This window comes from Pseudophryne corroboree, chromosome 7, assembly GCF_028390025.1.
Source record: "Pseudophryne corroboree isolate aPseCor3 chromosome 7, aPseCor3.hap2, whole genome shotgun sequence".
In the NCBI taxonomy this organism is placed as follows: Eukaryota; Metazoa; Chordata; class Amphibia; order Anura; family Myobatrachidae; genus Pseudophryne; species Pseudophryne corroboree.
In genome coordinates, this window is record NC_086450.1 from 250,015,815 (window position 1) to 250,029,473 (window position 13,659).

General features: G+C 44.4%; 1 protein-coding gene across 2 annotated transcripts in view; it reads left to right on the forward strand.

Annotated features, from left to right (window-relative positions):
• Nucleotides 1–13,659, forward strand: part of LOC134945051 (glutaminase kidney isoform, mitochondrial-like) — a 1,232,451-nt gene that overhangs the window by 1,071,503 nt on the left and 147,289 nt on the right. For both annotated transcript variants that reach the window (XM_063934082.1, XM_063934081.1), the window contains one exon: nucleotides 12,856–12,932. In XM_063934082.1, coding sequence (XP_063790152.1) covers nucleotides 12,856–12,932 — 77 coding nt within the window. The remainder of the gene's footprint in view (nucleotides 1–12,855; nucleotides 12,933–13,659) is intronic.

Below are 13,659 nucleotides of genomic sequence, written 5' to 3' on the forward strand. Positions count from 1 at the left end.
TTTACTTACCGATAAATCTATTTCTCGGAGTCCGTAGTGGATGCTGGGCGCCCATCCCAAGTGCGGATTATCTGCATAAGTTGTACATAGTTATTGTTAACTAATTCGGGTTATTGTTGAAGGAAGCCATCTTTCAGAGGCTCCGCTGTTATCATACTGTTAACTGGGTTTAGATCACAAGTTGTACGGTGTGATTGGTGTGGCTGGTATGAGTCTTACCCGGGATTCAAAATCCTCCCTTATTGTGTACGCTCGTCCGGGCACAGTACCTAACTGGAGTCTGGAGGAGGGTCATAGGGGGAGGAGCCAGTGCACACCACCTGATCGGAAAAGCTTTACTTTTTGTGCCCTGTCTCCTGCGGAGCCGCTATTCCCCATGGTCCTTTCAGGAACCCCAGCATCCACTACGGACTCCGAGAAATAGATTTATCGGTAAGTAAAATCTTATTTTCTCTTACGTCCTAGAGGATGCTGGGCTCCACATTAGTACCATGGGGTATAGACGGGTCCACTAGGCGCCATTGGCACTTTAAGAGTTTGAGAGTGTGGGCTGGCTCCTCCCTCTATGCCCCTCCTACCAGACTCAGTTTAGAAAATGTGCCTGGAGGAGCCGGTCACAGCTAGGGGAGCTCTCCAGAGTTTCCGTAGTAAAGTTTATTTTTAGAGGGTTTTTTTTTACAGGGAGGCTGCTGGCAACAGCCTCCCTGCTTCATGGGACTAAGGGGGGGGGAGCTGTGTCCGCCCTGCGGGGTCTGAGCCACTATCTCCGCTGACAGGACACTGAGCTCCTGGGGGTGTTGATCGTTAGACGCCCTAGGCGACCGCTCACTCCCGCAGCATGCCGCCACCCCCTTACAGAGCCAGAAGATCAGAAGATGGCGAGATATGGCGGCACAAGAGTAGGAGCACAGCTCTGAACGGCTGCGCTCCGGGAAGGCTTAGCGGCACACAGTGTTGGCGCTTTGAGGGGCGTCCTGAGCCAGCGTCTAAATACCCTACACTGATCACAGACGCTAACCGGAGACTGAATCCCCAGGCTAGCGTCAGAATCCTCCGTACACAGACGCTCACAGGGGACGGAATCCCCCGCCTAGCGACGGAATCCTCAGACCAGTATAAAGATTTTGTGAGGGAAGATGCGCCATCTTCAAGGGGCGGAGCTTCTCAGAGCGGACCCATCAGCGTTCAGCGCCATTTTCCTGCCTGCAGTTCCTGTACACAGACGCTCCAAGCAACTCCAGCTATCCTGTACAGTACATGGGGTTGTAGAAGAGGGGGGGGGGGGGTGACTTAGTCTGTGTACCCTAGTACAGTACACAGTGGGCGCTGATAAGGGGTGTCCTTTATCTTACAAGCGCTGTGTGTGGGTTGGCTCCAATCTCTGTGTCTCCCTTGCGATCCTTGGGGGTGAACTCTGTCTGATCTCCCCTGTGTGTGTGGAGTGTTTGGGGTCTCAATTTAGCTATGTCTAGGGACTCTGTGTCATATGCTGCAGAGGATTTGTCCTCTCAGGATGATCTTATTCCAGGTACTCAGGATTGCACTGTTTTAGCGCAGATACCAGCAAGGGAGCCTGAATGGTTTTCCTCTTTCAAATCTATGATGGCTGAGATTTCTACTAGGGTTGCACAGAATGAATCTGCAACTCAGGTTTTACAGAACTCTATGGCAGTTTGGTCCGGTTCTGTTACCTCAGGGCCTCCCTCTGTAGGTTCCCATAAACATGCTCTTGCCCAGATTATGCAAGATGACATGGATACTGATTCTGATATGGCAGACGGTGCTGGGGATTTGCTCAGGGGGACCGCATCGCTTGCTAAAGGGGTGCAGTTGATGATAGAGGCTATAAGGGATGTGTTGAATATTACTGATACAACACCTGAGCAGGTTGAGGAGGCTTACTTCACAGACAGTAAGAAAGCCTCGCTAACCTTCCCTGCATCCAAAGAATTGAATGCTATCTTTGAAAAAGCGTGGGAAAACCCAGAGAAAAGATTCCAGATCCCTAAAAGGGTTCTGGTTGCTTTCCCCTTTCCAGAGGAGGATTGAAAAAAATGGGAAAACCCACCCATAGTGTACGCGTCTGTATCCAGACTCTCAAAAAAGGTGGTTTTGCCGGTTCAAGGATCTACCGCCTTAAAGGAGCCGTTGATGCTACGCTCAAATCCATATACACGGCTTCAGGGGCGATACTACGTCCTACTATTGCCTGTGCATTGATTTCCAAAGCTATAGCAAAGTGATCAGGCACTTTACTTGAGGATTTGGATAAAAGTGACGTTGATTTGTTTTTACGTAACATTCAGGATTCTGCACGATTTATGGTCCATAAAGGACCTGGGTTCAATGGCTGCAGGAATTTCTTCCATGTCTGTCTCAGATCGCAGAGGACTGTGGCTGCACCAGTGGTCTGCCGACGCGGATTCCAGGAAAGGTGTGGAGACCCTACCCTACACAAGTCAGGCTCTCTTTGGGGAAGTGTTAGATGCGTGGATATCTACGGCTACAGCGGGTAAGTCACCTTTTCTCCCCTCAGCTGCACCTGCTACGAAGAGGCCTTTTTCTTAGAAACATAGAATTTGATGGCAGATAAGAACCACTTGGCCCATCTAGTCTGCCCCTTTTATTTTAATCCTTTAGGCAATCTCAACCCTTTTTTAACCTTAATTATTTGTAAGGATATTCATATGCCTATCCCAAGCATGTGTAAATTGCTCTACAGTCTTAGCCTCTACCACCTCTGATAGGAGGCTATTCCACTTATCCACTACCCTTTCTGTGAAGTAATTTTTCCTTAAATTTTCCCTGAACCTCCCCCCCTCCAGTCTCAGTGTATGTCCTCGAGTTCTAATACTTCTCTTCATTTGCAGAATGTTTCCCTCCTGAACTTTGTTAAGACCCTTGATATATGTGAAAGTTTCTATCATATCCCCCCTTTCCCTTCTCTCCTCCAAACTATACATGTTAAGATCTTTTAGCCTTTCCGGGTAAGTTTTGTGATGTAGGCCATGCACCATTTTAGTTGCCCTTCTTTGTACACTCTCTAATGTATTTATATCCTTCTGGAGATATGGTCTCCAGAACTTGACACAGTATTCCAGATGGGGCCGTACCAATGACCTATACAGTGACATTATCACTTCTTTTTTTCCTGCTGCTGATTCCTCTCCCTATGCAACCAAGCATCTGACTTGCCTTTCTCATTGCTTTCCTGCCTTCAAGTCACTTGAAATAGTGACTCCTAAATCCCTTTCTTCCTCAGTAGTTTCCATTATAGTAGGCTTGATATTATATTTAGCTTTTGGGATTTTGAGACCCAAGTGCATGATTTAGCATTTTTTAGCATTAAACTGTAGTTGCCACGTTCTTGACCATTTATCAAGTCTACCTAGGTCATCAATCATTTGTTTTACCTCTCCCGGTGTGTCTACCCTGTTGCATATCTTTGTATCATCTGCAAAAAGGCATACCTTCCCTTCAATACCATTTGCAATGTCACCAACAAACATATTAAAGAGAACTGGACCAAGTACAGATCCCTGGGGTACTCCACTAGTAACATTTCCCTCCATAGATTGCACTCCGTTAACTACAACTGTCTGTTTCCTATCCTGCAACCAGGTTCTTATCCATTTAACTGTTTTATAATCCACCCCGACGCTTTCAAGTTTATTTAGCAGTCTGCGATGTGGGACAGTGTCAAATGCCTTACAAAAGTCTAGATATGCTACATCTACATCTCCCCCTTGATCTATTATTTTCGTCACAGAGTCAAAAAAGTCAATAAGATTTGTTTGGCATGATCTCCCACTAGTAAATCCATGCTGTTTTGGATCCTGTAAGTTGTTTGATTTAAGATATTCCACAACTCTTTCTTTTAATAGTTTTTCCATTACTTTCCCTGCTACTGATGTAAGGCTTACTGGTCTGTAGTTACTTGCTTCTTCCTTGCTTCCACTTTTGTGCAGTGGAACTACATTTGCTCTTTTCCAGTTCTCTGGAATGGCATCTGTATTTAGTGACTGGTTAAATAATTCTGTTAACGGTGTAACCAGCACATCTTTTAGCTCTTTGAGTATCCTTGGGTGTATCCCATCAGGTCCCATTGATTTATTCACTTTTAGTTTTGAAAGTTCTGTTAGGACCTTCTCCTCTGTAAATGTACTTTCATCTACCTTATTTTTATGAATGTCCTTGCAACTTAACTGTGGCCCCATCCCTTCTTCTGTAGTAAATACTGAACAAAAATAATTATTTAGGTGATCTGCTATTGCCTTGTCTCCCTCCACCAAATGCTCACTCTCTGTCTTAAGTCTTAGTATTCCTCCATTTGATTTTCTCCTTTCACTTATATACTTAAAAATGTTTTGCCCCCTTTATCTACTGACTGGCCATTTTCTGCCTTTGCACGTCTGATCACTTTCTTAGCATCCTTCTGTCTGTCAAGATACACCTCTTTGTCATTATTATTTTGAGTCTGTTTGTATTTCCTAAAAGCCATCTTTTTTGCTTTCACACTTGTTGAAACTTCTTTTGTGAACCACACTGGCTTCCTTTTCCTGTTGCTTTTCCTAACCCTTTTGATACAAAGGTCTGTTGCAGTTAGTACTGCACTTTTCAGTTTTTCCCAACTCTCCTGCACTCCTTCCAAGTTCCTCAGGTCCGCCAGTGAATCACTTAAACATCTCCCCATTTTTGCAAAGTCAGCATTTCTAAAATCCAACACCTTTGTTTTTGTGTGACAGGAGTTGGATCCTGTCTTTATACTAAACCATACTGCTTTATGATCACTGGATCCCAGGTGCTCACCCACATATATGTTGGATATCCTATCACCATTTGTAAGAATTAAATCTAATATTGAGTCTTTGCGAGTGGGCTCTCTCACCAATTATAACCAAAAGCTCTCTCACCAATTGCTTGAGAGATGCTCCCTGTAAGGAATGTAGAAATTTGCCACTTGTAGCTGAACTTGCAAAAGACCCCTCCCAATTTACATCAGGTAAATTAATGTCTCCCATGATTATGACTTCTCCCTTTAAAGCCATTTTAGTGATGTCCAACAATAGGTTCCTGTCCAAATCCTGCCCCTGGCCTGGTGGTCTATAGATCACCCCAATGCGAATAATGTCCTTCTCCCCGGTTATTATGGTGACCCAAAGGGCCTCAGTTTTGTTTTCAATATTTTGTATTAAAGTAGCATTTATGCTTTTTTTCACATACAGTGCTAACCCTCCTCCTATTCTTCCTATTCTATCGTTCCTAAATAAATTGTATCCTGGTATAACTATGTCCCAGTCATGATTCTCATTGCCCCATGACTACGTAATTGCCACAAGATCCAGGTTATCCCTTGTCATTATCGCAATTAGCTCTGGAATTTTGTCTCCTAAGCTCCTAGCATTTGCACACATAGCTTTAAGAAATTTGCATTTGTTATTAGTAGCCATGGCCACACCGTACAAAATAAATGACAAGTTTAAAGTTGAAATTACCTGTTTGGGGATGTTGCTCAGTGTTTGTTTTGTTTGTTTTTTTCTACTAATCAGGAATCACACTCTGTCCTTTACACCACGACTACACCTCATTACATGTAAAGATATAGTACACCTGACCACAATGGACAAATGATCAAAGGAGGTAAACACCAGAGAACATGCAATAATAAACTGTTTCACTGTGCAACTTCCCCACACATGCAATGCAAATTACAAGCCAATCATTACATATATACATACATAAGAAGTTGCAAAGAAGTTCATTTGTAGTTGTTGGTGCTTGATGGTTTCTTACAGTTTTCGTACAGTTTAAGTACAGTAAAGGCTGAAAAAAACACTTTGATTTCTCCACCCTGCCTATGTCAGCCAGGCTATGTCAGCCTTGTATCCCTTAATATGTAGGCCAAATACCAAGTATTTGCATTTCCCCTGATTAAGGCCACACCTCACTACCCATCACCCACAGAGGGTCAGTGAGGAGAGCAATAAATAAAAAAAATAAAAAATGCTGAGGGGGACAGATACCATCACATAAGTACAAAACACTAACAGATCAGACTATTTTTTAAACATATTACAATTATCTAAGAATGCAGTATATTAACTAAGCCCAATGTAACAGTGTCTGCTGGGAGCAGTAGTTCGAATTAATTACCTAAGAATGCAGTTATATTAACTAAGCCCAATGTAACAGTGTCTGCTGGGAGCGGTAGTTCGCCAGCTGCTTCACAGTCCTTTCGGGTTACTAAAGCAAGGAAGGCCAAACCGTTCAACACCTTCTTTAGAGGAGGACAACCAAAATCCTAGAAACCTGCTGCTGCGGGCTCCCAGGAACAGAAACCTGCTTCAGTTACGCCAAAGTCCTCAGCATGATGGTGAACCGTGCGGCCTGGAGGTAGGGCTGGTGGGGGCGAGACAGACATTTGTCACGTCTGGGGGTCGTCCGGCCTGGATCCCTGGGTAAAAGATAAATGTGTCCCAGGGATACAGACTGGAATTTGAAGATCTCCCTCCTCACCGCTTCTTCAAATCAGGCATGCTGGCTTTGCCGGCAAACATGGCTATCCTACAGGGCGCCATTCAGAAGTTGGTGGAGGCGCAGGTCATTGTACCAGTTCCTCTACAGATGCAAAACAAGGGTTACTGTTTGAACATTTTCGTGGTACCGAAACCGGATGGTTCGGTCAGGCCCATTCTGAACTAAAAATCACTAAACCCCTTTCTGAGGGAGTTCAAGTTCAAAATGGAGTCTCTAAGGGCGGTGATATCAGGCCTGGAGGAGGGGGAATTCCTGGTATCCCTGGATATCAAGGATGCGTACCTCCACATTCCGATTTGGCTGCCGCATTAAGCTTGTCTCTGATTCACACTGTTGGCCTGTCACTATCAGTTCCAGGCCCTGCCATTCGGCCTCTCCACAGCACTGAGGGTATTCACCAAGGTGATGGCGGAAATGATGGTTCTTCTCCGCAGACAAGGGGTGAACATAATTCCATATCTGGATGATCTGCTGATAAAGGCATCGTCCAGGAAGAAGTTGTTGCAGTCCATTCTTCTCACGACCCACCTGTTCAGGGAACACGGATCCTGAATCTTCCAAAATCACATTTGGAACCAACCAGGAGGTTGTCCTTTCTGGGAATGATCGTCGACAAGGAACTGCAGAGGGTATTTCTTCCAGAGGAAAAAGCATTGGTGATATAAACAATGGTCCGTGATGTCCCGAAGCCAGCCTGGGTGTCGGTTCATCAGTGCATTCGCCTTCTGAGAAAGATGGTGGCCTCTTACGAGGCTCTACAGTACGGAGGTTTCATGCTCGGTCCTTCCAACTGGATCTCCTGGACAAGTGGTTGGCATCCCATCTACATATGCACCAGAGAATACATCTGTCGCCGAAGGCCAGGATTTCACTCCTCTGGTGGCTGCAACTACCTCAACTACCTGGAGGGCTGCAGGTTCGGAATTCAGGACTGGATCCTTCTAACCACGGATGCAAGTCTCCGGGGCTGGGAAGCTGTCACTCAAGGGGAAACCTTCCAAGGAAGGTGGTCAAGTCTGGAAGCCGGCCTGCCGATAAACATTCTGGAACTAAGAGCCGTCTACAACGGTCTTCTCCAAGCGGCCCATCTTCTGAGAAATCGGGCCATTCAAGTGCAGTCGGACAATGTAACGACTGTGGCTTGCATAATCCGACAGGGTGGAACGAAGAGCAGAGCTGCAATGTCAGAGGTAACAAGAATCATTCTCTGGGCAGAAAGACATGTGTTGCCACTGTCAGCAATCTTCATTCCGGGAGTAGACAACTGGGAAGCTGACTTCCTCAGCAGACACGATCTCCATCCGGGAGAGTGGGGACTCCATCCGGAGGTGTTCAAGGAGGTAACAGATCTTTGGGGTGTACCTCAAATAGACATGATGGCCTCTTGTATCAACAAGAAGCTTCGGCGGTATTGTTCCAGGTCGAGGGACCCGCAAGCCGTGGCGGTGGATGCCCTAGTATCTCCGTGGGTGTTCCGGTCGGTGTTTCCTCCACTTCCACTCATTCCAAGAGTTCTAAAACTCATAAGGAGAACAAGAGTTCAGGCAATCCTCATTGCTCCGGACTGGCCAAGAAGGGCTTGGTATGCGGATCTTCTGGATCTACTGCTAGAAGAACAGAGGCCTCTTCCTCTTCGGGAGGACCTGCTGCAGCTGGGGCCATTCGCTTATCAAGACTTACCGCAGTTATGTTTGACGGCATGGAGGTTGAATGCCAGATATTAGCTAGGAAGGGCATTCCGAGCAAGGTTATTCCTACCCTGTTACAGGCTAGGAAAGGAGTAACGTCTAAACATTACCATCGTATTTGGAAAAAGTTTGTATCTTGGTGTGAGCCCAAGAAGTTTTCTGCGGTGGAGTTTCAACTGGGACGGTTTCTCCTCTTCCTGCAAGCAGGTGTTGATACGGGTCTGAGGTTGGGATCCGTAAAGGTCCAAATTTCGGCCCTATCCATTTTCTTCCAGAAACAGTTGGCTGCTCTCCCCGAGGTTCAGACTTTTTTGAAGGCAGTTCTGCACATCCAACCTCCCTTTGTACCGCCTACGGTGTCCTGGGATCTTAACGTGGTGTTGCAGTCCTTCCAGTCGGACTAGTTTGAACCTCTAGAGGAAGTTGAGATCAAGTTTCTCACGTGGAAGGCTGTCACTTTGTTGGCCTTCTAGCTTCTGCTAGACGTGTGTCGGAGTTGGGGGCTTTGTCATGTAAAAGCCCATACTTGATCTTCCTGAGCTTCGGACATGTCAGCAGTTTCTTCCGAAGGTTGTGTTGGCATTTCATATCAACCAACCTATTGTGGTGCCAGTTGTGACTGACACCTCAATTTCATCAAAGTCCTTAGATGTTGTAAGGGCTCTAAAAATCTATGCGAGGAGAACTGCCCGTCACAGAAAATTTGACTCTGTTTGTCCTGTATGATCCCAAGAAAATAGGGTGTCCTGCTTCTAAGCAGACAATCTCTCGCTGGATCAGGTTCACTATTCAGCATGCGTATTCTACGGCAGGATTGCCGTATCCTACGTCTGTTAAGGCCCACTCTACTCGTAAGGTGGGTTCTTCCTGGGCGGCTACCCGGGATGTCTCGGCTTTGTAACTCTGCCGAGTGGCTACTCTATCGGGGTCGAACACGTTCGCAAAGTTCTACAAGTTCGATACTTTGGCCTCTGAGGACCTTAAGTTTGGTCAGTTGGTTCTGCAGGAGCCTCCGCGCTCTCCCTCCCGTTCTGGGAGCTTTGGTACATCCCCATGGTAATAATGTGGACCCCAGCATCCTCCAGGACGTAAGAGAAAATAGGATTTTAATTACCTACCGGTAAATCCTTTTCTCGTAGTCCGTAGAGGATGCTGGGCGCCGCTCAGTGCTTCGTTTTCCTGCAGTGGTTATCTGGTTCAGTACAACTTTGTTTTAGTTGCGTACTGCATTGTTACTTGGTAAGTAATGTTTCAGCCGATGTTGTGTTTCAAGCTACTTAGCTTGATTTGCCTTGTATGTGTGAGCTGGTGTGAATCTAGCCACCATCTGTGTAAAATCCTTCTCTCGAAGATTTCCGTCCAGCCCACACTCTCAAACTCTTAAAGTGCCAATGGCTCCTAGTGGACCCATCTATACCCCATGGTACTAATGTGGACCCAAGCATCCTCTACGGACTACAAGAAAAGGTAGATAATTAAAATCCTATATTTTCTAATTATTAATTTTTGCTTCTTGGATTTTACACGCCCTCTATGACATTGGGCATCGGCCTTAGCAGACGACGTTGATGGAATTGCATCATCAGTGTCATGACTGGTGACAGCAGCAGCTTCAGCACTAGTACTAGGAACTGGAAGTGGTTCCTGATCTTCCACTATTTTTTCCTCCCTATTGTTGTTCTCCATTTCACAGTACAGCACCCCTTTATTATTACAGCACACAGAACAGTGCCCTTTTATTTTCACAGCGCCCCTGTATTGTTACAGTATGCAGGACCAGTGTAATTGTATTTTCACAGCAGCAGCACCCCTGAATATATACAACATACAGGGCCAGTGTAATGTTATTAAGACATAAACACACCTATATTTCACAGTATACAGAAGCAGTGTGCTTTTAATTTGTAAGAACTGCACCCAAATTTTTATAGCAGACAGAGCCAGTGTAATGTTATTAAGACATCAGCACCCCTTTATTTCACAGCATACAGAAGCAGTGTACTTTTAATTTTTAACTGCACCCAAACTTTTATAGCAGACAGGGCCAGTGTAATGTTAAGACATCAGCACCCCTATATTTCACAGCATACAGGAGCAGTGTGCTTTTAATTTGTAAGAACTGCACCCAAACTTTTATAGCAGACAAGGCCAGTGTAATGTTATTAAGACATCAGCACACCTATATTTCACAGCATACAGGAACAGTGTGCTTTTAATTTTTATCTGCACCCAAATTTTTATAGCAGACAGGACCAGTGTAATGCTATTAAGACATCAGCACCCCTATATTTCACAGCATACAGGAACAGTGTGCTTTAATTTTTAACTGCACCCACACTATTATAGCAGACAGGGCCAGTGTAATGTTATTAAGACATCAGCAGCACCCGTATATTTCACAGCATACAGGAGCAGTGTGCTTTTAATTTGTAAGAACTGCACCCAAATTTTTATAGCAGATTTATAGCAAATTTTTAGATGTTGGGTACCCTAAATCGGTACTTATACAGGCTAAAAATAGAGGTTTAGCCATTGATCAAGAAACATTGCTGAAAAAATAAATTAAAAAATCTACTGACAAGAAATTCATGCCTTGGGTAAATAGTTTTACTAATCACCAAAAAGGACAAACAACTGTGGCCAATTGTGAATACAGGCCCTGATTTGCCATCCTTACGTGGTTCTGGGCTGCTGCCTAGTTATAAGCGAGGCCCTATTATCAAGGATTTACTTTTCAAGACCGACATTACAAGTATGGATCCTGTCAAAGACCATTTTCTACGCCGTAAGGGCGGTTGGTACTGCTGTACAGGTTGCACTACCTGTAGTGCCTTAATTGTAGGGAACATGTTCCCACATCCTTACACTGGCAAGCTATTTGAAATGAAGACACCGCTTACTTGCACCTCAAAATTTGTGGTATATCTTCTGTCTTGCCCATGTGGTCTACACTACCACATGGGCAAGACAGCCCAACACAGAGCGGCAATCTCCGAGCTGCCTTATTATCAGGTAATAGTGATTAGGCAGTGGCAAAACATTTTGCCAGAGCGAAACACAATATGGCAATGTTAAGGTACTGAATGATAGCACAGGTACTTCAATCCATAAGATGATGTGATAGGGCTAAAAAAAAACTCTTACAATTAGAGGCGAAGTGGATTTTCACCTTGGATACAGTGAAGCAGAAAGGTTTAAATGAAGCACTAAATCTGTCATTTTTTTATGATTACTGAGCTGTTGTAGAATAATGAGTTGATGCTGTCAATATTTGCTGGACTCCATTTAATAATGTCTGACAACCATAGACATTTGTTTATGGATATGAACAGATAAATTGTTGATATGGCTCTGCTGAGGTTTGTGGTATAGCATTTTAAGAGATTCAGGTGATCAGTCTTTTGCCATATAGAGCGATTACTTATGTTACTGATTCATACCTACCGATGGAATACATCTGTTGCTTGCCTAATATATGTTGTTTATTTACTTTTTGATTATATTGTATTGAATATGTCTCAGCTTTGTCTTTTTTTGATTATATATAATGCAGATTGATTGTATGGTATTTTTATGTATTTTGGGGGTAATTCCAAGTTGATCGCAGCAGGAAATTTTTTAGCAGTTGGGCAAAACCATGTGCACTGCAGGGGGAGCAGATATAACATGTGCAGAGAGAGAGAGATTTGGGTGTGGTGAGTTCAATCTGCAATCTACATTGCAGTGTAAAAATAAAGCAGCCAGTATTTACCCTGCACAGAAACAAAATAACCCACCCAAATCTAACTCTCTCTGTAAATGTTATATCTGCCCCCCCCCCTGCAGTGCACATGACTTTGCCCAACTGCTAAAAAGAATTCCTGCTGCGATCAACTTGGAATTACCCCCTTTGTACACTGCATTGAACTGCTCACGGTGCGGAGGTGATTACCTAGGTAACCATGTCTGTTGTACCTATTCCCTGCTTTCCCCGCCGCTAATTACCTGATTTGACGTCGCTTCCGGTGACGTGGTCACTCAGAAACCGGAAGTAGTACGGAGTCCCGAGGTGGCGGTGAGCGGGAATGCGGCTGTTTGTAAGTATAAATGTATGACTTTGACACATGCACTGTTATCCTGATGATGGGGATTTAGTCCCCGAAACGTTGATGTGATTACCTTGCACTGAAATTCATTCTTTGAAGTCTTGGAGTGCCGCCTTATATCTCTGAATATGTAAGTGGAATTTTGTACCACAGGAGGGCACACAAGCATTTTATACCTAGTGAGGCATACACTCCCCCGTTGGAGTGCCGGGCATTTGGACTTGTGTGTGTGTGTGTGTGTGTGTGTGTGTGTGTGTGTGTATATAATATAATACATACACACACGCACATCATGCTGTGCGGTTGTTCGCATCACTGCCTAATACATTAGCACAACTTAATATTTCATGCGCATATCTATAGGTTTTGGTGGTTGTGAGGTGCAGAAATGTAGAAAATTAATACTCTATGGTCATTAATTGGACAGCACCATAGTGATGCAGGTTTTTTATACTTTTTAAGTTTACAGGTAACTTGTTTTGCATATCCAATTCTGCAGTGGTTACACAATTGAAATTATGTTAACTTGTATCATATTTTTTTAGGTTTGCCTTGTCAGCAATGGATATGGAACAGCGGGACTATGATTCTCGTACAGCGCTGCATGTAGCAGCTGCAGAAGGTATTTGCTCCTTAACTCACATTTGGTTCAGGCAGATACTACATTTAATCTTTCTTCTTGCATATAAAGTATTTGTATAATGCTATCTTTTAGAAAACGAGAATGACAGAATTAGCTTGTGCAGTCAAATCTCTTAAATCATCTGCAGCTCCCATACCCAATGGTTTTTCTGCTGCTTTTACAAACTTATCTAGACCTACCTCTACACACTACTTCTTGGCCTCTACAATACAATTCTTACTGCCCGTATGTGTGACGGTGCCACCACCAGGGCCAACATAGTGGTCATCCATAAAGAGGGTCCTGTTTCGGCTCTATGCACTAGCTACTGTATAGGCCAATCTCCTTCCTAAATGTGAATCTAAAAGTTTTTGCATGGATCCTGGCTACCAGGCTTGCGTTGATTGTTCCCTCATTGGTTCATTTGGACCAAGTTGGTTCTATTTCCAGTTGTCAGGCTGCAGATAACACTCGAAAGCTTATCAACCTCATCCACATAGCTAATGAGCCGTCCCTCTCTACTCTGATGGTGTCCTTGGATGCAGAAAAGGACTTTGACAGGATGGAGTGGACTTTTATGCGTTTGATCCTGCAGGCCTTTGGCTTTGATGGGAATTTTATGTATTGCTTCCGTATACTATAATCCTCAGCTCTGGTCCTTACCAATGGATCAGCCTACTCTGCATTTAATATTCTTAATGAGGCAGGGATGTCCCTTCTCGCTGCT